Here is a 21313-nt window from a genome sequence, read left to right as displayed (position 1 = left end):
TGATTTAATGGATTATAGAAAGTACCCATACCTCATTCATATTAGTCTCCTTTGTACCTGCTGTGCTCTTTGTTGTACGCAAAATCACATCAGACTCTATTCTGCAAAGTTGAGAGCTACTTCTTAGAATTCTGTGCACCTCAAGGAGCCGTGTATGTATACTGCATAAAATAGCCCTCAAGAGAAGTCTTTCCACATCGATGGAAGTCAGGTTGATGTGGAACTGTGCATCGTAATCAGTAGCTGAATCAATTACAGATGGCACATGAGAGCAAGCTACATGATGATCAGGTCCTTGTTCAATTCTGAGATAAGGGAGAGACGGGCCATCTGCACCCTTGAAAAGGTCTAGCCAGTATACAATCTTTAGACCTGGAGAAAGGTGTGACTTCCCACTGCCAACATCAGCCTCTCCATCAAGAGCAATCACCAGTCCCTGACCTGCATTCTGAGCCGAACTACCAGCCGATCCCTCTTGGATGATTTCAAAACGGATCGCATCCTTCCACCTCCCTTGTTGCAATGCACGGACTTGCCTGATAATTGTGTCCATGACCCAAGCAGTGCAGAATTCATGCAAAACAGAATACAGAATCTGGAAAGGATCTTCTAGAGCAGCCATCCGACACTCCAAATTATCCCTGAGGCTACCCTCCTGTAAATCAGTGAGTTTTAGCTTGCCACTGCCTTCCCCTACAAGAACCCTCAAGTGCAACACTCTCCACAGTAATGGATTCCCTCTGTACCCAAGAGTCAACTGAGCCTCGAACTCCTCATCAACATGAAGGGTGACCATTCCCTTTGCTACCTTTACCGCAGTTACCTCTCTTGGTAATGGGATGTCAAGCAGTCGTGAACGCAGCATGGTGTCCAATTTTTGTAGCGTTGACTCCTCCTCATCGCCAGCCAACATTGGTTGCATACCCAGATCCTCAATACATTTAGGTAGACGTCTATAACTGCCTGTGAGCAAGACTTCCACTGCTGAAGGAATATCATACATGGGTGCGCGAGCTTGCTGTAGACCCTCATGCAGAAAGAAAAGCGAGTCTGCTGCTTGGACAAAACTTGTATCATGATTGGAGAGAGTCCCCACAAGTTGCTGACAACATTCTACCAAGGGGATCTGGAAGGGAAAGAGACGAATCTTCAATCAGCAAAACTTCTAGAAAACAAGTAAATTCGCAACCAACAGCAGCCACAGTCACTTACATACTTCACATTTAATTATAACTTGTAAGTAGTGAACTGCAATTATGATCAAAAGAAGATGGGAAACTTGTTAAATAGCTTCATTGCCTTACTTTGCACTTTTGCATTACTATTCCATTCACACTTTAGTGGAAAGCCTACTGTTTCCTCTTTTAAGTGCCCTGCCTCACTCAGCCTCGTTTGTAGCATTTCAGCGAGCTTTTGCACTGTAAATTCATGGTAAAGCAAATATTGTGTGGACAGTCTGTGCGCGTGTGCGTGCATGTGTGTGTGTGGTGTGTGTGTGTGGGGGGGGGGGGATTGTATACAGGTGTGATCGGTGCTCGCGCACACCTCTGCAGAGCTGCCGTCTGCCTGCTGCCGCTTTTGCAGCGTCTTCACCAGTGTCTTCACTGCTCTTGGGCGCCTGCTGTACATGACTTCACACCATCGCGGTGTGCATGTGCGCGCTTGTGCACGTGTGCGTGTGTGCACGTGCACAAGCGCACGTCCTGCTGTCTTCTGTTCTTACAGCCGTTTGCTCTTCCGTTACCTAGAGATTGTGCCATGAAGGAAGGAAAAGAAAAACACAGACACAGAGCGCGCACACACACACACACACACACACACACACACACACACACACGGACGTTGCAGCTTGTAGACAGAAGGAAGAGGGGAACCAACACTTTGAACTGAGATTATATACAGGACAGAAACGAACAGCAGAGAAGGCAGAAGAGCAAACGTTGTTGAGCCCAAATGCAGACAATTGCAATCTGACTTGCAGACTCTTCATTGTGACAATGCGGAACTACAGCGATTCTGTGACACTCTTGAGGAAGGATTTGTGGACATTCGACAAGCATGGGATGCGCCTGTGCCTAATTTTCACTTGAAAATCCAGGGCCATGTTCTCTTTGATCCTGTAACAACACTGTCACAGAAAGCAAAACTGTGCGTTGTTCCAAAATGGGCAAAAGATATCGTCCACTATTTGGCTACAGAATAATTTGGTACTCAGCATGTTGATCCTCAATTTTCGTATGATGTACTGCATAAGGACTTTCAGGCTAAATCAAGCTGCATGGAATAAGCCTAAACCCACTTTAAAATGCAAAATTCTCGTGCAAATCATTTTGCCCAAGGTCAAGAAGTTTTTAGAGGGAGCGGTGGTTGTAACATGCAGCGGAAGTATTCATATCGGAGGATCCTGTCACACAAATGCTCACACCGTCTTCTGTATCCTGAATTTCATGAGTTTAACAATCCACTTTAAGACTTCAAACTTTTAAGAGAGATGAGAGAGAGAGAGAGAGAGAGAGAGAGAGAGAGAGAGAGAGAAATTGTACACCATATGGGGCCCTGAATTACCCACTGAAGGGCCCCCTATCCCGTTACCAAGATAGTATTTGCTTTATTATCTTTGAAGAGACTGACGGTATAACTGACGATAAGCCAAACACAAGACCTCTGAAGACCAAGAGTTGGGCTGAACTATACACTGCTGTAGAAGCACCAAAGATGTCCAATCTCGAGCCTATGCACTCTTCCCAAAAAAAAAAAGGCTTTCACCTTCAGCGTTGAGAACCTGGCGATCACCTTCTTACGTGGAGGAACCGGCGATCATTTCTTCGCATGCTGCCTCTCCCATACAGGCTGCGCATACTACTGTACGGCTGCTTTTCCCTCAGCAGCCGGCGACCCAGTTGCCTCCACGCCTCTTCAGGCTGCAACCAGTCGCCTTCTCCCTTGCAAGCACGTGCTATAGCATGCGGCTGTGACTTTTTGCACTGACGACTCCTCTCCTACAGTACTGCTGCGCCTCTTCTTACCATCAGGCTGCACCTCTGTAATCGCTGCTGGTGGCTGCCCACTATCTACAGGCGGCTGCCCCCACCTGAAGCAGCCAAGCGGTCGCTGCTGTCCATCTCCTGCAGGCGCCAGTTCCTTCTCCATCCTCCTAAGCAGCCTACCAAAGCAAGCCGGCTGTGTGTCCAACACCAGCAGGCTGCGTGTGCATCACCAACAAGTGGCGTCTTGCATCCAAGTCATTGTCCACCACCAGTAAGCTGTACTCCTCCTCTCACAACAGGCGGCTGTGGTCTTTTGCGGTGGTACTTGTCTTGGTGGTTCACCACGAGGCAACTGTTTCTTCAACAAGGTGTTATATCTTCTAAGGCTGCCTCTCTATTTCCTACTTTGAAAGAGGTTGCTCATTCTATCCACCAGCAACTACAAGAGAACTTCACATCTCCTGGGTGGCTACATCTTCTACACAAATACCAAGGGTATTGGTTCTCTATCAGCCATTCACAAGTAAGTGAATTTCAGATTTAAGTAAAGTATTTTGTGTTTAAATCTGATAAGGGATTCCCGACTCCCTATACTGCCAACACCCGTTCGGTGCCGGGTTATCCAAGCTCTATTGGAGAACCTCGGTCCAAAGGTGCTGAGATCAGGAGAGCCAGGCGTTAGTACGAGAGCGCCTGTTTGTGCGTGGTCTCGGAACACCAGTGAGGCGCTCTCTGCGGAGTCCAGTGAAAGCACAGGACCGTAGAGACTGGACCACGCTAGTGGTCGTTCTGCTTCGAGCATCTACATTGAATTTCGACTTCGAACCTATTTGTTTAGTATGTACATGGACATCATCTGGTTCTTGGAACCCATGGAGCATTGTATTTATTAAATACTCCCAATAAATATATCATATATTGAGGGGGGGGTCGGCCCGTTCCGGCCCCAGTACTGGTGTCCATCTTTCCATTTCATTTCATTTCAATTTCAAGTTGTATTAAGTTGTCTATTTCAATTTGTGGTTTTAAAGTTGTGCTATTAAGCGTGTGGGTGTCCAACAGAGTCTTCCCACTTGACGGGATCGGTTTCACGGAGAATGCTGCAAATTTGTTCACCGAGCCGGTTTCTCATGCTTCCTTGGCTCCTCATCTTCGGATTCTCAGAGTTTGTTCAGCATCTGGTGCTGAGAGGGGGTGTTAGCACATTCATCCCCAGATTCTGCTCTTTTATGGTACCCATTTGGTCCCTTTTGCATGGCCCTTGCTTGTGGGCTGGCCACCCCTTTTTCTAGTATTTTTTTGAAATTTTTCCTACCTTTTCTGGCATTTTCCAATTGGCCTGTCCAGTAGCTCCGATCAACCTGATTTGCAGTTCCAATCGGCCAGCTTACCTCTGCTATAAATAGTGAGTGCTGGCCTCTCACTGTTCATTCAGTCTTGTACATATTTTGCTCCCTCACTTATGAGACTCGTAGTGTCTCTTGCTTGGGACTGTTTTGCTTCAGTATATTCAGCACAGTTTTCTCCATATCTCTCTCTTTCTCTCTCTCTCTCTCTCTCTCTCTCTCTCTCTTGCACTCTCTGTACAGCACATTCTAGTGCCACTCTGCTTCCGCTCTGTGCACTCTTTCACATTAGGCTTTGATGCATTTGCATTATCACGCTTCTTCTTGTTTAGGCATGCCTTTGCAATATGCTCGATGCTACCACAAGTAAAGCATTTCCCCTCACTCATATATTGCTTTTTCTGCTCCGGAGTGAAACCATAGTCTCTCAGTTTGAAGGAACGCTTCTTGTTGGTAGTGTTATTTTCAGCCTTTGGACCATTTTTATCTTGGTTTTGGTCCTTTTTAGGTGGCTGTCCATTATTTTGCAAGTTTTGGACAACCCTCTCTTTGCCTTGAAATGAAGGTTTAGCCTTATTGGATCGACTCAATTTGAGTTCCAATTGCTCGGTGGCGGTGGCGGCTGCGATTAATTGGTGTAAGGTGTAACCAGGATACATTTGTAGTCCCGCTTTGTAAACGAGTTGCAATCCCGATTGAAACCTTCTCTTCCTTTCCGCCTCGGTGACATGTATAAATGGAGATACCTCCAAAAGCACTTTCCAAAACTTTTGTACATATGCATTCACTGATTCTCCCTCATTTTGCTTCACCCAATCGCACTTCATTGTTATCTCATTCAATGCATTGGGAGGCAAGAATTGAGCATAGAACCTCTTCTTGAACTCTTCCCATGATGTAACAAGATTCGGTGACAGCTTCTCCGTGAGCCACCAATGAACAGCAGTGTCTTTCATGAACATGCTTACATGCCGGATCATGGATTTCTGAGTGAAATCCTCATCACTGAAAGCAATATCAAACTAGGCAATAAAAGCAAGTGTGTTTCATGCATCATATTCCCCATGATATGCGTCAAACTTCACAGATTTGTCTCTAGCTTTGAAGTCACGAGACTTTGATGCATGTGCTTGCATCTCAACATGTTTTCCCCCATGTTTGTCATTGGGACAGCCCCTGTGTGACTGGCATCATTTTACGACCAAAAGGTGATGCATAAGGCATAGATACATGTACCCTGTAAGCATGAGACATGGCTGGCCCCTCAACATGCATTGATACATTTTCACCCATAGCTTCTCCCTCACTAGCACACTCGAAGGCATGAGTGGCATGAGAGATACGCGGAATACTGTTAGAAGTCATCTCCTGTCTATTTTTATACATCAGGGCCTTTGTTGTGGGTGTGCCCGCCCTTATGAGGTGTTTTCTCATTTTTCCCACTCCGTATTTTTTCCCATTTTTTCGTGGTGTGGATGGACATGAGCACTGAGGGAGTCTCCACAGCACACTGCCCAGTCAGAACCCCACCTTATACCTACACAGGATATTGCCGCCCACAAGATAGACGAGGCTGGAGCTACCTTGCCAAAACACACCACATTCGAAATGGGGTGGGGCTTAGCCCTACCAGTGACTGTTTGCCCCCTCCCCTTACTTGTCACGGTTTTTTTCTCTCATCTCTTTTAACTAAACGCTTCACCATGTCCTTGGCTCTTCATGATGCTAAGTGGCAAGCTGTCAGAGGACTGTAAGGGTTTGAATGGCTAGAGAGTTTCGAGCTTGCCATTGTATGCCAGATAGTAATAGGGGAGGGCCCAAGATTTGTACAGTAATGACAGGTTACCATGAGAACACAACCTTCGGCATATGGCTCTTTGTCTGGGAACGTGAAAGCATGGTGCCACTCTAAGTAAGAGCTCAGCTTGTGGCACAGTCTGTGTAGGAAGATGGAAAGCTTACTCTGCAAATCCATGTCAATATGTCACATGTGCAGGAGAAAACTATCTTTATGCCCACATAAAATAAAGGTTTCTACACACACATATACATACAGATTCTAACTGAATTTCGTAGGCCAAAAATGAAAGCATTTTTTCTGTGTGTTATCTCTTTCAGGGAAACGGAAGACTGACCTGGCCACACCATCTGGACAAGACAAGGAGGCGAAGCAAGCGCTGTCTAGTTTTGTTGATGAACTTGAGGAGGCCAATCTTCTTCTCTGCATCCGATCGCTCGGGGCTACTGTCACAGAGCTCCTTGAAAGAAAGAAAGGAGGTCTCCGCCGTCCTCTTCACCAGCACAGACAAATCCACAGTCTGCTGGCCAGGCAGAAACGCAAACGCATCGGCCATTTCTGAACAAGGGGGGATCAAAACCGTAGACAGCGATCACTTCTTCTTCTCCTGCACAGACATTAGAGCTCGCTCCAAACCACGCTTATGTTGAATGCTACTTGCCCCAGCGCATGCCTATGCATTGCGTCGTGAAGAGGAATACAATGAGAAAAGTAAAAGAGCGTTTGATTTTGATTTTTTTAAAGATCATACCGTAGGTTTATATCACTTCTAGGTGCATATTTACAAGATTCTCAAGGGTGCATTATTTGTTGCTCTAACCATTCCAAGGTTTAAACCTTAATGTACACTTTTTGAACGTGTTAAATAAACATCTACCTTGCCTTTTATATATTATATTATATAAGGGCTATTGCATCATGAACATCCTTTCAGCTTTCAAAAGTTACCAATATACATCTGATGATTTCAAAACCAACAAACTACACAATATTGTGTGGAATAAATGGTTGACATTGAGGTAAAGCCACCATACAGATCCACAAGTATGGAGTGCCCCATCTATTGCTCAAGGGGTGGTTCAAATTTTTTGAGATGGTTATAGGGACATGGTGAGTTTTTTTTGTTTTCTCATAACATTTGGATAAGCAAATGTTTTGCTTTTGACTTGCTTTCCTTTACAGTTGCATTATTAATTTTTCTTGCTTAGTTCGAAATACTTAATGTCTATAGAGAAATAGAGAGAGAAAGAGAGAGAGACTTCATAATCTTGCGTAAATGATTAGTGAATTGTAGTGTTATATTTGATATTACGTAGTGTGTGGCAAGGAGATCACTTTCATTTATTTATGGCGATGAACAAGATATTGAAGGTATTAGTCTCAACGTTTGCTATAATATAGTCATCATTGTTTACCATAATCTATTTAATTTTCATGGCTAAATTGTAGACCCTCTAACTTGGGAAGGACCAGCAAGTGCTAAATATTAATAGTGATTAATGTGGGAAAAACAAGTGCTAGGTGGTTGAGTAAACTAGCACTGAATGTAAGCTTTAAATAAAGTGGTTCCAATGTGTGTGAACAACCGCTACTTTGTATAAGTCTCTTGTGTAGGAGCGGCCTCTTAAAAGGCATATGTGGTGGCATCATACTTAGAATATGTGGTGGAATCTTATTTAGCACATGTGGTGGCATCACATCTAGCATATGCTTAGAATATGTAATGAGGTCTCTCCTATAAAAAAGACCTACTTGTATAATGAATTTATGCTTTCCACTACATCTTGTACTCCCACAATCCCCTTAATGTTATGCTGATTATCTTGTTGATTGGGAATTAGCTAACATTGCGGTTTTAGAGCAAGGTTCTGCAGCCAGACGACCTCCAAGCGTAGTCATCACCGCCCATCTCCTTTACCCCACATGGTACACAAATTTGGGACTTTCTTTTCCATACATTTTTTCATCAAATTCAAAGCCTCCGTGCTGCATATTTGGGGTTCTTGTTCATGAGGGAAATTTTTCTAAGGTGGAAGCATCCATGACACTCTAGCTCTTGTGCACTATTCCCAGAGTCATGTGTTCACTCATTCAAGTATACACCTTGTTCTTGGTATGCTTCCACGAATCGCACCTTCAATCTCGTCATATCTCAGTGCCTTGTGTGCACACTCTCGTAAATCTGTTTTTCTCGTATTTTTCCAAGAGCTCACATTGGGGGGGGGTGTTCCTGTTCCTAGTTCTCCCTCCATCTTTGGAAAGTCTCGTACTACTGTGAGGATGTCAGACAGAGCCACTTCCACTGAGCTTTCTAGATTCGGTGCCTTCATGTGACAAAACTGAAGATCAACTTTATGGTCCCAACTACTTATTATGGAGTTTCATGCTCAAGAATCTCTTAATTGCCAAGGGGATATGGGAGATTGTCATGGGGTAAGAGCCTTGTCCTGTTGCGCCAATTCTTGGTGCCTCGACATCAAGGACGACTCAAACTATGGCACAAGTTTGTGACAAGCATTACAGCACCGCCTCCCAGACCCATTGAAGACCAAAGACGGTGGGATGCCCGTGATGCTCAAGTAATGGCCATGATTGCTCTTTCAGTTAAGTGCTCGATTGTACCTCACATCCGATCCTACAGCTCTACAACAGCTGCCTGGGTGGTCCTTGAGACCATGTTCCAGTCCCGTAATGAAGCACGAGTCATGTACCTGATGCAGGTGCTGGATGACTTGACCATGGACAAAGGTGATTCCATTTCATATCATCTTGCCAAGGTAATAGACCTTGAAGAATAGCTTGCTAAATATATATGAGGTAGTTAACAGGAAATTGATCACCACCATTCTTAACTCCTTACCTGAGTCCTATCAGAGTTTCCATACTTCTCTGAATCTCTCTATGAGAGAAGGAGGCAATCCTATATCCTTTGAGGAGTTGGTTGGATTACTTCTCCAAGAGGAGTAGACAAGGAAGAACAGATCTAGGGGTGATGCAAGCAAAGGAGACAAAGCCTACTTCTCCAAGGAAAAAGGCAAAGTGGACTCGTCAGAGGGTGACACCAAGAAGAAGAAAGGAAAGTGTCACTATTGCCACAAGCTAGGACACCACATCGAAGAGTGTTGGAAGAGGCTCGCAAAAGTGAGAGCTCATGAAGACTCTGCAAATTCTGCTTCTTCTACCTTCAACGACAAGAAGCAGCTCTAATGATCGAACTATTAGAGTGTACATGTGTATTACGATATAAAAACTTACTTTTTGTAGTTTTTGCATTTAATTGTAAATATAAATTATTATTGATACAATTTTTTTAAACAGGGAATATCTATATATTTTGGAATCTAGATTATTGCTAGGTGTGTATGGTCCAAACACTTACAACAATCTAAGATTGCGGATCAACTAGACTATGAAAAGTCTAATAAGTTAGATTTTCGATGCATAGGCACTGGACATTACAGAATCTTCTGATTTGTTGTTTACAAGCCTATTCAAATGCCATTCGTCTCAAATGTTTATCCACCAAATGAGTTTTGTGAGGTTCTATCTTTTAGCATTTTTATTCTTTAAAATTATATCGTGCAATAGCTAAAGTTATTGTCTTATATATTTTTTTGGACAGATGGCAGCGAGGAGTATCGGCTTCCAAGGAGAGATAATCCAGTTGCTCAAAGATTGTTTTAATGGTTTGCTCACGTGTGTTTGGTTGTCACGACTACACTGGGTTGGAATGCTAGATACATATGTATGCCAAGTCTGGTGCTTATTTAAAGAAAAGTAAGTGAGCTTTGCTATTATGGCAAGCACGATATGTTCATATATATATGTGTGTGGGTTGTCAAGTTGAGGACCATGAGGCCCAAAGTGGGCTTCAAATATAAGGCCTTTTTCTCCTCTTCCAACAATGAGGATGAGGATACTCTTGCTCGTTCACAGATGGGTCATGCCACTAGTATTTGCAAGATTCTTAAGGGTGCATTATTTATTGCTCTAACCATTCCAAGGTTTAAACCTTAATGTACACTTTTTGAACGTGTTAAATCAACATCCAGCTTGCCTTTTCTTTCTTTCTTTCTTTTTTGGGAAATATATATTATACTATATAAGGGCTACTACATCATGACCATCCTTTCATCTCTCAAAAGTTACCCATATACATCTGATGATTTCAAAACCAGACAGACTGCATGATATTCAATCTTCATTTAGCCATTTACATATTTTATTGCTATCTTCATATTAGATGTTCTAGCTTGCCTTTTCCATGGGCCTCCTTTTGTTTAGTTCTCTCTCTCTCTCTCTCTCTCTCTCTCTCTCTCTCTCTCTCTCTCTCTCTCTCTCTCTCTCTCTCTCTCTCTCTCTCTCTCTCTCTCTCTAATGAGATCCATACCATAGATTTATGTTGCCTTATTTATTGCATCTAGGTCACATATGGGTGCAATCTATTCGCAAGATTGTCAAGGGTGCTTTATTTATTTTAACAACTCACTCATATGAGCATTTCATCTAATGACTTTAATGTTTGAATCTTAATGTATATTTTTTTGAACCTCTTAAATCAACACTCATCTTGCCTCTTCCCTAGGCCTCCTTTCATTCACTAGTACCTAAACTCTAGACTCTCTCTATCAACATTCGTCTTTCATTGTGTTTCCTTCTTGTACACAACAATGAGAGATCATGAGTAATGTGAAATGATTCATTCAAGTATTAATACAAACTAGAATAACTTACAAAAGTAAAGTGAAAGGATTCAAAATATAAGAGAAGGAATAAATAAAAAGCATGTCAACTTGTTGCTCCTAGGACCAAAGCACAGTTGTGAGCTCAAACTCATTTTTAAATCAAATTCAAAAGACGCACAACAATTCAATGAATAATATAGATGCCAATGGAAAAAACAAGAAACATAAGAAGAAGGAGAAAACCGGGCAAGCCATCTTGAGATTCTAACAAACAAGTTCTTAAGAAAAAAGTAGCCTTAATTGTAATTGAAAATCATGTATAGTTTTTAAACGGGACACACCTTTACATATCTAAGTTTTCTATACACTCGAGAACATAGTACCTTGCAAGGCAATCTAAAAAGTTAAGAAAGATGGCATTCATGGTGTCTTAAACAAGGAGACATTAGAATGAAAGACTCTTCATTTTTTATTGCTCTCTTGAATTTGATCACTTTGTCATATACAAAGGTGTAGTAGTGAAAATAATCTTCAATTGGATAATTTTTATTTGCATCATCTCCTTCATCATACACAATGACAATGAGAGTGTATTTGGAACTTAGAAGACCATCAGCACCATCTTCATCATCTACTTGATTGTTGAGGTCAATGTGTAAGCATGTGTGATAGCCTTCATGAAATTACCTACCATAATCAAAATCCATAAAGAAATCTTTTGAGCATCTCAAATGTTACCGTTGTTAGGGAGACATTCCAAATATCACAATCTCTTATACTATACATGCCAATGCTAGTCCTAAGAATGATGCTAGATAGTATTTCTCGGTACGGAGTATCCTCAATAGTGTTACATGCAAGGTTATGCTGAATCTATTGTTGATATAATTATCCATATACACATGGTACTAAACCATCTAGCCAGCTCCTATGAGCTAGGCCATACGTTGGTGCTTAATGTAATACTAGGAATTTAGATTCATAACACAAAACTACACACGTACATGGAGCTATATTAGAATTTCCATGTAACTACTCACCAATAACGAGTTCAGACTGGAATTTCCATCTAACTATCAATAATGAGTCCAGACTATACAGGTACATGGAGCTATTATATAATTGTTGTCTAACTACTCAATGATCAATTAAGAGATCTCTTTCCAAGCTAGAAACTCACATTACTTGTAGAGTCTTCATAGTGATAGTCTACAATCTTCCCCCAAGCAATTTGTTTGGCCTTGCCATGGTGTATCACATTCAAAGTAGGGGGTGGTGGCTCATGAAAGGTAGACTCTAGAACTATCAAATTGAACTTCTTACATGAGGAGATGTACTCCTTCCATTACAACACCTCCATGGTGACCACAAGTAAACCATCCATGGTGTCCTCTTCTAGTAGTGAAAATGCACCTAGTTTCGTCACATTTAAGCCGCTTATTTTCTTGGGTGTTACTTCCACTATCCTCTAGTGTAATAGCCTTCTCAAGGAAGTTTTTTATATTAGTATTCTTAGTAAATATATTCCTTATTTTTCCATCCCAATGTGAGCAACAACTTACTTGAAATTATGTTTATAAGTTGAAGAGACAAATTGGGCTTTCAGGGATTCTTGAACTTCTCCTTGAATTTGTTTAAAAATATGCATAGTCTATTTATGAGTTTTACCCTTGAAGACCTCCAAATTGTCATGATGTACCATATACAATGATTAAACCAAATAATGTTATGATTTTTGTAGGATTATTTCTTCCTAGCCTTCTTATAGGCATGTTAGACGTAGGATTAGCATTCGAGGGCCTCACTTATAAGAAAACCTCCATAATGTTACCTTAGGAAATACCCCACCACAATAACTTTATAACCAATAACAAGTGTCATTCTAATTCTCAAAGCCAATAACTACATACATGCTTACAAGCGCTCATTGTAATCATGCCTGAATGTATGGATGGATAATCAAGAAGAAGAAGAGCTTTGAGTCTACATTTCGTTTTTCGCATTGTTTGTGCAATGTCGCATTCGTCTGCAGTATGTATAAACGAACTATTCATTGTTTAATTCTACCATAATTTTTAATGTTAAATCTTCTATTACTATGTTGGTTTATCTGCCAACACTTTTGGCGATCATGCCGGTGATCGATTCCCTACCCACGCTCTAGTTTCATCATCTAATCATTATGTCTATGCTGCATGGAGTTAGCATGGGTGGATTCTCTATCTTTGCCGGCGGTTAAGTGGCGGATTGTTCGATGTTTGTTAAGTCCTCCTGTTCACCTTTGTTCTCATTTAAATCAGGATGGTGTTCATCGCTCCATTTTGCATGCTGATCATAGTAGCAACAAAAAAACCAATTTCTAGCTTTGGAAACCTCGAAACTTCGAAACGGTTTTTAAAAACCTCAAAACCTCTCGAGTATGGCAGTTTCACCCAAATTATAGGTTTTTTTTCTCCCCTAAATTTTCTAGGATCTTTTTTATTTTTGTTTTTCTTCTATATTCTCCTTATCACCTTCCTTCCCTCTTCTTGTCCTACCTCCCTCCTTTCCTTTTCCATCTTCTGCTACTTCTTTCACTTCTACTCCTCCTTCCTTCATTCTGTTCTTCTCTCCTCTTCTTCTTCCTTTCTCTTCTTCTCTCCTCTTCTTCTCCCTTGCTCTTCTTCTCATTTCGTCTTCTTCTCCTCTCTCCTTTTCCCTTTTTCTTCCTTCAATATCTTAAATCTTTCCCAATTTCTACCTACTCTTCTTTAATTTCTTAAGAGTCCTTGATTGAACCACTTGTGGCATCTCATTAAGTAAAATTGCCATAATGCCTCACCAAAATAAGGATGGTTCCGCGAGATGTGTGAGAAGAGACAATTTTTCATCATTACACTCTATTTTTAGATAGCTACTATGAGTTCTTTAGGTATTTATACTTTATGAAATCATTGATTTTTTGAAACCTCACGGTTTCTTAGTCGAGGGATGAAACCTTTTGAAACAAAACCAAAATCTTGAAACATTTCTTGTGACTATGATGTTGATGTGTTTTCTCTCAAATGAAGAGGTTTCCTCTAGCTTTTACACCGCTATTTTGCTCACCTGTCTGTCGCATCCGATTGATCGCGTCGAAGTGATTGCATTTCATGGGTCTTCGTCTCTGGGTCTTTTAGAGTGTCTCCCATTTTTCAAATTCAATCATGTTTTAGCACTCCTAAAGGGTTATCTAATTGTGTTTCCCATCCATGCTTAATCCAATGTGGAAAACCTTCTTTTGATGCTGGAAGATGAGCGTGTTAAATGACTTTTATTAGCCACTCACAAATTTTCGGATTATCCAGTGATTGTAGACTGAGAATGGCATTATGATGCTCGCTTTGAGCATCGTCAAAGAGAGGACATTGACGACGACAATAATGTCTCTATTGAGCAAGATAATGGTGCCAGTGTCAGGCTCGGAGAAGATAGTGTTAGTGTTCACTCAGAGGATAGTCGGTATATGGAAAACTTCAATGTTCCACCCCCATGCTGCTCAAAATTTATCGTTTATGGGGTTGTTGCTTCTTGGAGCAGGTGTTGAATTACCATTGACACGTCCTATTGTTGCTCTAGCTCCAACAGTTCCGGGGACCTTTCCAAGTCCACTTGGCCTTGCCGGCACAATCTTGCCCCCATTGTTTTTAGTCATGGCCCAATGTGTGTCTCTTAAGTATCCAAAGTTCCATGGTAAGAAGAAGGATTTTCTAGATACACACATGGAAAAAACACTTGGTTGGCTAATGGCATGCCACTCACCATCACTATAGTTCATAACGCAATACATTTAGTGACATTTGATGGGGATGAGCAACAAATTGGCATGCCCAGTATGGCCCCAATGCATTTTCAACTTAAGCGGCCTTGTGTGATGCCTTTCTTCATTAGTTCTAGAAGGACAAGAACTGTTCATAGGTCTCGGAGACATTTCTTTGTTTCAAAAGAAGTTGAAACCTACGGTGGCATCTATGGATCTTACAGTCAGCAAATTTAATGGGTTGGTGGAAGTTGCTCGAAGATCGGAACGTAGTTTAGGGAAGAGTTCCACTTCAAAGAAGGGGAAAGCAAAGTCTCAAGAGGATTCTTCAAAGGATGAGCAAGAGGAACTAAATCTAGGTTGCAATCCAATGTGTGGTGTACGATGTGTTCAAAGCAAGGTCATACCAAAGAAGAATGTTCATTTGTTCTCTATTGTGCTATATGCGAGACCACCACACATGCTTACGGAGGCTTATCGTCGATACAATGCTAGACTCAATCACCCACAGCGCCAAATAGAGCAAGCTCAATCCACGGTTTCAGTGCAATAGATATCCGTCGATTTCAGGTATACCACAGGCTCACCCTTATGGATGAGATCGAGGAGGGACGCTCGGTGTAGCTTTTTAGTGTTACTATTGCAAGGAACTAGGACATCAAAAGACAGAGTGTTCAATCTAGCAGCGAACTCCTGAAAACACAAGGAGAGGGATCCACTTCAACTCAGTCAATTCGGGAGGAAGTGGAGCCTCCACAGGTTATCATGGAGCAATCACGAGGGCTTAATGTGCCGAGTGATTGATATGGAAAATCAGGATCGACCAAGGACAAAGGAAAAACCCCATAATTGGGAGGAGTAGTGGCAGGTCCAAAACCAAGACACCAAGTAAGTGCATGAAGGATAAGGCGAGGTTCAGAATGTGCACATTGCTTTATGGCCAATCACGGTGGTAGCAAAATGTCCGGAGGACGTCCATAGATGATAAGGTGCAGAGAAGGGCCACAAAGTGCTGGAAGCACTGAAATCAAAAGGAAAAGGTGCAAAAAAAAGTCCCTAGAACGATGTAGGAAAGGCATACAATAAGTCCAAGAAGGGCTAAAAGTATCATTGCCGAGTCATGAGTGAACTCCAAGGAAAATCCAGAGGGATGCAACAACGAGGGAAGAACAGAGAACATAACAAACCCACTCAAAGGGCAGGAACACCAAGAGTCAAGTGGACAAGAGAAAGGGGTACGAATGTTACCTTGGATTGTGGCAAGTGAAGTATAGACAACTAATCCATCGGTGATGTATGATTTATGGGAAGATTTGCAAAAGATGAAACCTAATATCACATTGGATTAATTTATGTGCTTAGCTTATAATTAGTGCCTAATTATAGGCAAAGGCTCTTTAAAAAGATTATTCTTATGGAATCGTTAGAAGAGATTTAGCCCAATAGTAGTCAGATGAACACAATTCAATGTGGCTCTATAGAACCATTTCCAGACTATGATGAAGCAATTCTGGAAGTTACAATAACATTTAAAGAATGGACAATACTCGGAGTTCTCATTGATGGAGGATTTGGAGTTATTGTGTCGTTAGAAGAAATGGCTCATGGATTAGGCATCACAAATATTAAACCGGTGCCTTTCGACTCAATTTGGAGATAGATCGGTTGACCATCCAAAAAGGAAAGAAGAAGATCTAGCTATCTGTCTTCTCAAAAGCAAGGGTCAACCCATTGAATCAACCACTCTGTGTGTAGAAGGACTCAATTGGCTAGAAGGAGTGGAAGATGATGAGGAAGAGAAAATTTTAACGAAAATCTAGATTTTGTCTCTTTATTTGAGGTGGATTTTGATTGGAGAGTGTCACAATATGAGCCAAGAGACATGGCAGTGCAATCGACTATGGGAACAACCATGGAAGATAGAATCTTGGCCAATTCAAAATAGAAAATTCTATAGTAGTAAACCAAAGAAGTTTGTCCAGAAGTAGAAAGGATGAGGTTCTTGAAGAAATCAAGGCATTCATATGTGTCAAAAAAGCCTATGAGAGGAAGAATCGGGTGCAAGAAGATGAATTGTTCGACATGAACTTGGGGGATGATTAGAACCATCGAATGGTCTGAGGAAGTGTCAAAATTATGGAGGAATGGAGACAATAATTGCAAGAAGTGTTATTAGGACATAAATATGTGTTTGCTTAGAGTTACATGAATATAAAGGGTAATGACTCTACCCTCGAATGGTCTGAGGAAGTGCCAAACTTATAGATGAATGGAAACAATAATTGCAAGAACTATTGTTAGGATATAAATATGTGTTTGCTTAGAGTTACATGGATATAAAGGGTACTGACTCTAGTTTTTATTAATAGCACAAGATTAATCTCAAAGAAGTTACAGTTCCCATCCGACAACAAATGTACCAGATGAATCCAAATTATGCTCACCAAGGGAAAGAGGAAATTGACAAATTACTGAAAGTAGGTTTCATTTATTCGATTGACAAAGCTAACTGGGTGTCTCCAATTATCATAGTTCCCAAAAAGAATGGCAAATTGAGGGTGTGTGTGGATTAACAAAAAATTAAATGCAGCCACAGTCATAGACCTTTTTAACTTCCATTCACAGACTCACTAATGGATGCAATTGGTGGCCATGAGATGTATTCATTCTTGGATGGATTCAATGGACATAATTAAGTAAGGATCACACCAAAAAAGATAAAGAAAAGATAGACTTTGTCACAGAATGGGGGGTGTTCACCTCCAATGTAATGACTTTCGCGTTGAAGAATGCATTGACCACAGTCTAGAGGATGGTCCACGAAATCTTTTATGCATACCTCACAACATTTATGAGGGTTTTTGTGGATGACTTCAGCATTTGTTTGCAAAATCTGCAACACTTGACATTGTGTCTGCAAAGGTGCTGTGAAACCAGATTGAGTCTAAATCCAGTAAAGTGTGCTTTTGCAGTAATAAGGAGTGGAGGGTTGCTTGGCCACATTGTTTCAGAAGATGGGCTAGCAAAGGATCCCCAAAAGGTGACCATAATTATTAGATCGCAAGCTCCACACAGCACTAAAGAATTGAGCAAATTCTTGGGATAAATTAAATGATGGCATACAAGGTTTCTTAGATATCTAGCACATGTGGCATGTCCACTATATCTGCTCACAAAGAAGAATGCTCTATACGTCTGGAATGAGAAGTGTGAACAAGCATTCAAGCATCTAAAGATGATGTTATTTGTAATGCTGATCGTGTAACCTCCAGATTGGGAGAGGCAGTTTCATGTCTTTGTGGATGCATCATATGTTGCCAAATCGATAGTGCCTTAATGCAACAAACCAAGGCTGGATGGTTTCATCCAATTTATTATGCCAGTCGAATGCTATCCACAACTGAGAAGAATTACTCCACGACATAGAGAGAAGCTCTGGGCATGGTGTATTATGATAATAAGTTTATGCATTATCTATTGGATAATCGATTTGTTTTTCATGTTCATCACCATGCATTAATTTATCTGGTGAGCAAGCCTAATCTTATAGGCAAATTGGCAAGATGGATGTTTTTGCAGGTCACCATCGAATGTAGACTCGTGAGCATGTAGTTATTGTTGATTTTCTATCTCAGATAGAATTCGGAGAGCCGGAGGATGATGTTCTAGATCAGTTTCTGGACATCACAGAATTGTTTATTTTGGATGTTCCACCAAATACATGGTATGATGAAATGTTATTGTTCTTGATGAATGGATCATTTCTAGAAGGCATGAGCCAAGACCATCGGAAGAGGCCAATACTTCAAAGCAGAACATTTACTATTGTAGCCCGACAATTGTACAAGATGGGAATTGATGAAATCTTGAGGTGGTGTGTCCCAAATCATGAGAAAATAGTAGTAATGCATAGAAGCCCATCAAGGCATGAGTGGAGGGTATTTTTATGAAGAAATCGCAGGTGGGAAGATATTCCATGCTAGATTATGGTGGCCAATAGTGCTGAAAGATGCGTGGAAATTTGTTAAAGCCTACAATTTCTGCCAGAGATTAGGACAACCAAATGGAGTGGATAAAATGTCAAACAATCTAGTGTTGCCTCTGAAATCATTTTTAAAGTGGGGATTGGATTTTTGGGTCCATTCCAACCATCAGCTTAGAGAACCAGTAACAAGTATATACTGGTAGCCACTAATTATTGCACTAAATGGGTGGAAGCCAAGGCTCTTAGAGATAACACAATTGTATTTGTAGCGAAATTCTTATATAAAATGATTATGACCAGGTTTGGTTGCCTAGTAAAACTAGTTAGTGATCAGGGTGGACACTTCCTGAACCATGTTATTTGGAGTCTGATTGAATATCACATGATTATTCATAAAAAGTCCATAGTATGTTATCCATAAGCCAATGGTCAGGCCAAATCCATCAATTAGGCTTTGCAGTAAATCTTGAAGAAGATTGTTAATGAGAATAGAACATATTGGGATAAGAGACTATATTCAGCACTCTGAGCATTTAGGAACAACATATAAAGACTGAAAGTACTCCCTTCTCATTGGTCTATGGTTTGGAAGCGGTAGTACCAATGGAATTCATAATACCTAGTTTCTAGGTGGCAGTGACTCATAGATTATCATCAAAAGAATCAGTCACACATCGGCTAGAGCAATTGCTGGTGTCGGGAGAAAAAAGGCTCAAGAGCAACTAGAATGCCAATGTCATCTAGAAGCAATGGAAGCTTTTTATGAACAGAAATGCTAAATTCAAGATTTTTTTTTATCAGTGATCCGGTGTTAATATTTAATTCTAGAATGGGTACACATCCGGGTAAAGTCAAGTTAAGGTAGACAGGCCCATATCAAATATCCGAAAAGCCTGACTTTGAAACATTTGAATTAATATCATTAGATGGTGTAAAATTGCCAAAGTTTGTAAATGGATTCACATTGAAGCCCTATTTGGAAGGCTTAGAACTAGTGTTGCTGTGCAAGTGTGCAAGTGTGCACTATTTTTTTCACACACTCATATGGCACGTGTCCATGTCCATGTAGTAATCATGCGCATTGGCTAGTCTGCAAATCCATTGGGTTATTATTATTGTATCATGGGGTGGCCTCCGCTTCATTTCTCTTAGCCACCCTGTTGCTTTGAATTGTGTGCATTGTGATTCCAGTCATCATGAGTTAGTGTGTCTCATTTTCTACCATTCGGAAATATTTTACACCACACCCTACATCTCTATTATCAAAACTCGCATTTTTTACAATCACTTTTTATTTGCAAAGTTCATTGTCATCTCGCTCTTGTTCTCTGCCTTTCTCTTACATTCACTTTTGTTGCTTTTTGTTTCCTTTCACAAACATGGTGGAATTTGAGAAGCTTATTGTTGTTCTCAATGTGAATATTATTCACACCCATGTCTAGCTAGAAAAGGTGGGGCTACTACAGTTCGCTTGTCTTCCGTGGAACCCTTAGTCATTTAGCAATGATTTGATAGAGAAATTATAGGAGGTGTAGAATAAGAGTTATCAAGACAACAACACAGGGCACCCAACTACTACTGACTCCAGAATATATGGCTCAAGATTTTCAATTGCCACTAGAGGGCACAGTAGATATTCTTGTAGCCTCATATGCTGATATGGAATTTTACTTTGGTTCCAAGGGAGCGGGTAAGTAGTATAAACTAGCAAATCATAAGGATGCCTATAATAGAATACATTTCAACTTTATTATAGAGATGATAATTCTTACTCATAAGTTGACATATATGTCAAAGAGGGCCATGGGATTGGGCACATATTCTTTTTCTCCAGTTACAAGCAGAGCTAAAGAGCAGGCTCTCAATCAAAGAAAAAGATTGGCCTTTATTTACAAGTTCTACAAAATGGAGTCCCAACAACCAGTGTGCCAAACCCATTGACAACAGCAGTAGGGGCACTAGGGCTACTCCATAAGGAAATAAAAGAAAGAAATCCCATGACAAATTGACTTTGGGCAAGGTTGTTGGAATTGTTGAAGAAATCGAGAGGGAAGGCTAGCAAATTTCTGGCAATCTAGAGGAAGTCCAGAATCTGGAGAGTCAGGATGGTGCAAGCCCATCTGGAGCAAGCCTTTTTGGAAGAGGTGGACACTAATTCGTTAAAGGTAGCCTCTCATTACATCACAAAATGTGCCTCTAAAACCATGGAGGCAGTTACATGCATGACAACTTAGAAGGATGCCCTATAAAAAGAGCTAAATTCTACAAAATCTGAGCTGAAGAAGATTAAAGCAGAGCTAACAACACTCTCTATAGTCAATCAAAAAGTGCAGATTTTGGAAGTTGAACAAGTGCATTTACAATAAACTCTATAGAATCTCCACTCTGAAGTACATGAGGCTAATCAAGTTAAGGCACAAATATAGGAAGTGATTATATATTTTCAAAGAAAATATACAGATGCAGAACTTAAATGTCAAAAATATTAGTATAGCATAAATTTTGTGTGGATCAACATGGAAAGGAGGCTCAAGAAGATAGAGTAAATCTTCAAATTTTGTAGAGTAGGATTAATCCTTTAAATACAAATGAGGATATCAGCAAAAATGATGTAGACAACTATGAAGGTAGAATCCAAGATTTGGAAAGCAAGGAGAAGCTTTTGGAAACACAGGTTGCAGAATTGAAGAAATAATTTTAGGTACTGGAGTAAGAGCTAGAACAGTGTTCTACC

General features: G+C 40.8%; 1 protein-coding gene and 1 pseudogene across 1 annotated transcript in view; one reads left to right on the top strand and one right to left on the bottom strand.

Annotated features, from left to right (window-relative positions):
* The window catches only part of SWP (RNA polymerase II transcription mediator), an 87246-nt gene extending 80361 nt beyond the window's left edge, over nt 1-6885 (bottom strand). The window contains exons 1-2 of the mRNA XM_086780171.1: nt 6469-6885; nt 32-1126 (exon numbers count right to left, since the gene is read on the bottom strand). Coding sequence (XP_086636297.1) covers nt 32-1126; nt 6469-6687 — 1314 coding nt within the window. The 5' untranslated portion in view covers nt 6688-6885. The remainder of the gene's footprint in view (nt 1-31; nt 1127-6468) is intronic.
* A 1828-nt stretch (nt 6886-8713) lies between these two features.
* The window catches only part of LOC147614848 (uncharacterized), a 74552-nt pseudogene continuing 61952 nt past the window's right edge, over nt 8714-21313 (top strand).

The sequence above is a fragment of the Cibotium barometz genome, chromosome 41 (assembly GCF_041138505.1).
Source record: "Cibotium barometz isolate CiBa-2024 chromosome 41, ASM4113850v1, whole genome shotgun sequence".
In the NCBI taxonomy this organism is placed as follows: domain Eukaryota; kingdom Viridiplantae; phylum Streptophyta; class Polypodiopsida; order Cyatheales; family Cibotiaceae; genus Cibotium; species Cibotium barometz.
Note: the sequence above shows the minus strand (reverse complement) of the source record. Positions and strands in the feature narration are given on the sequence as shown.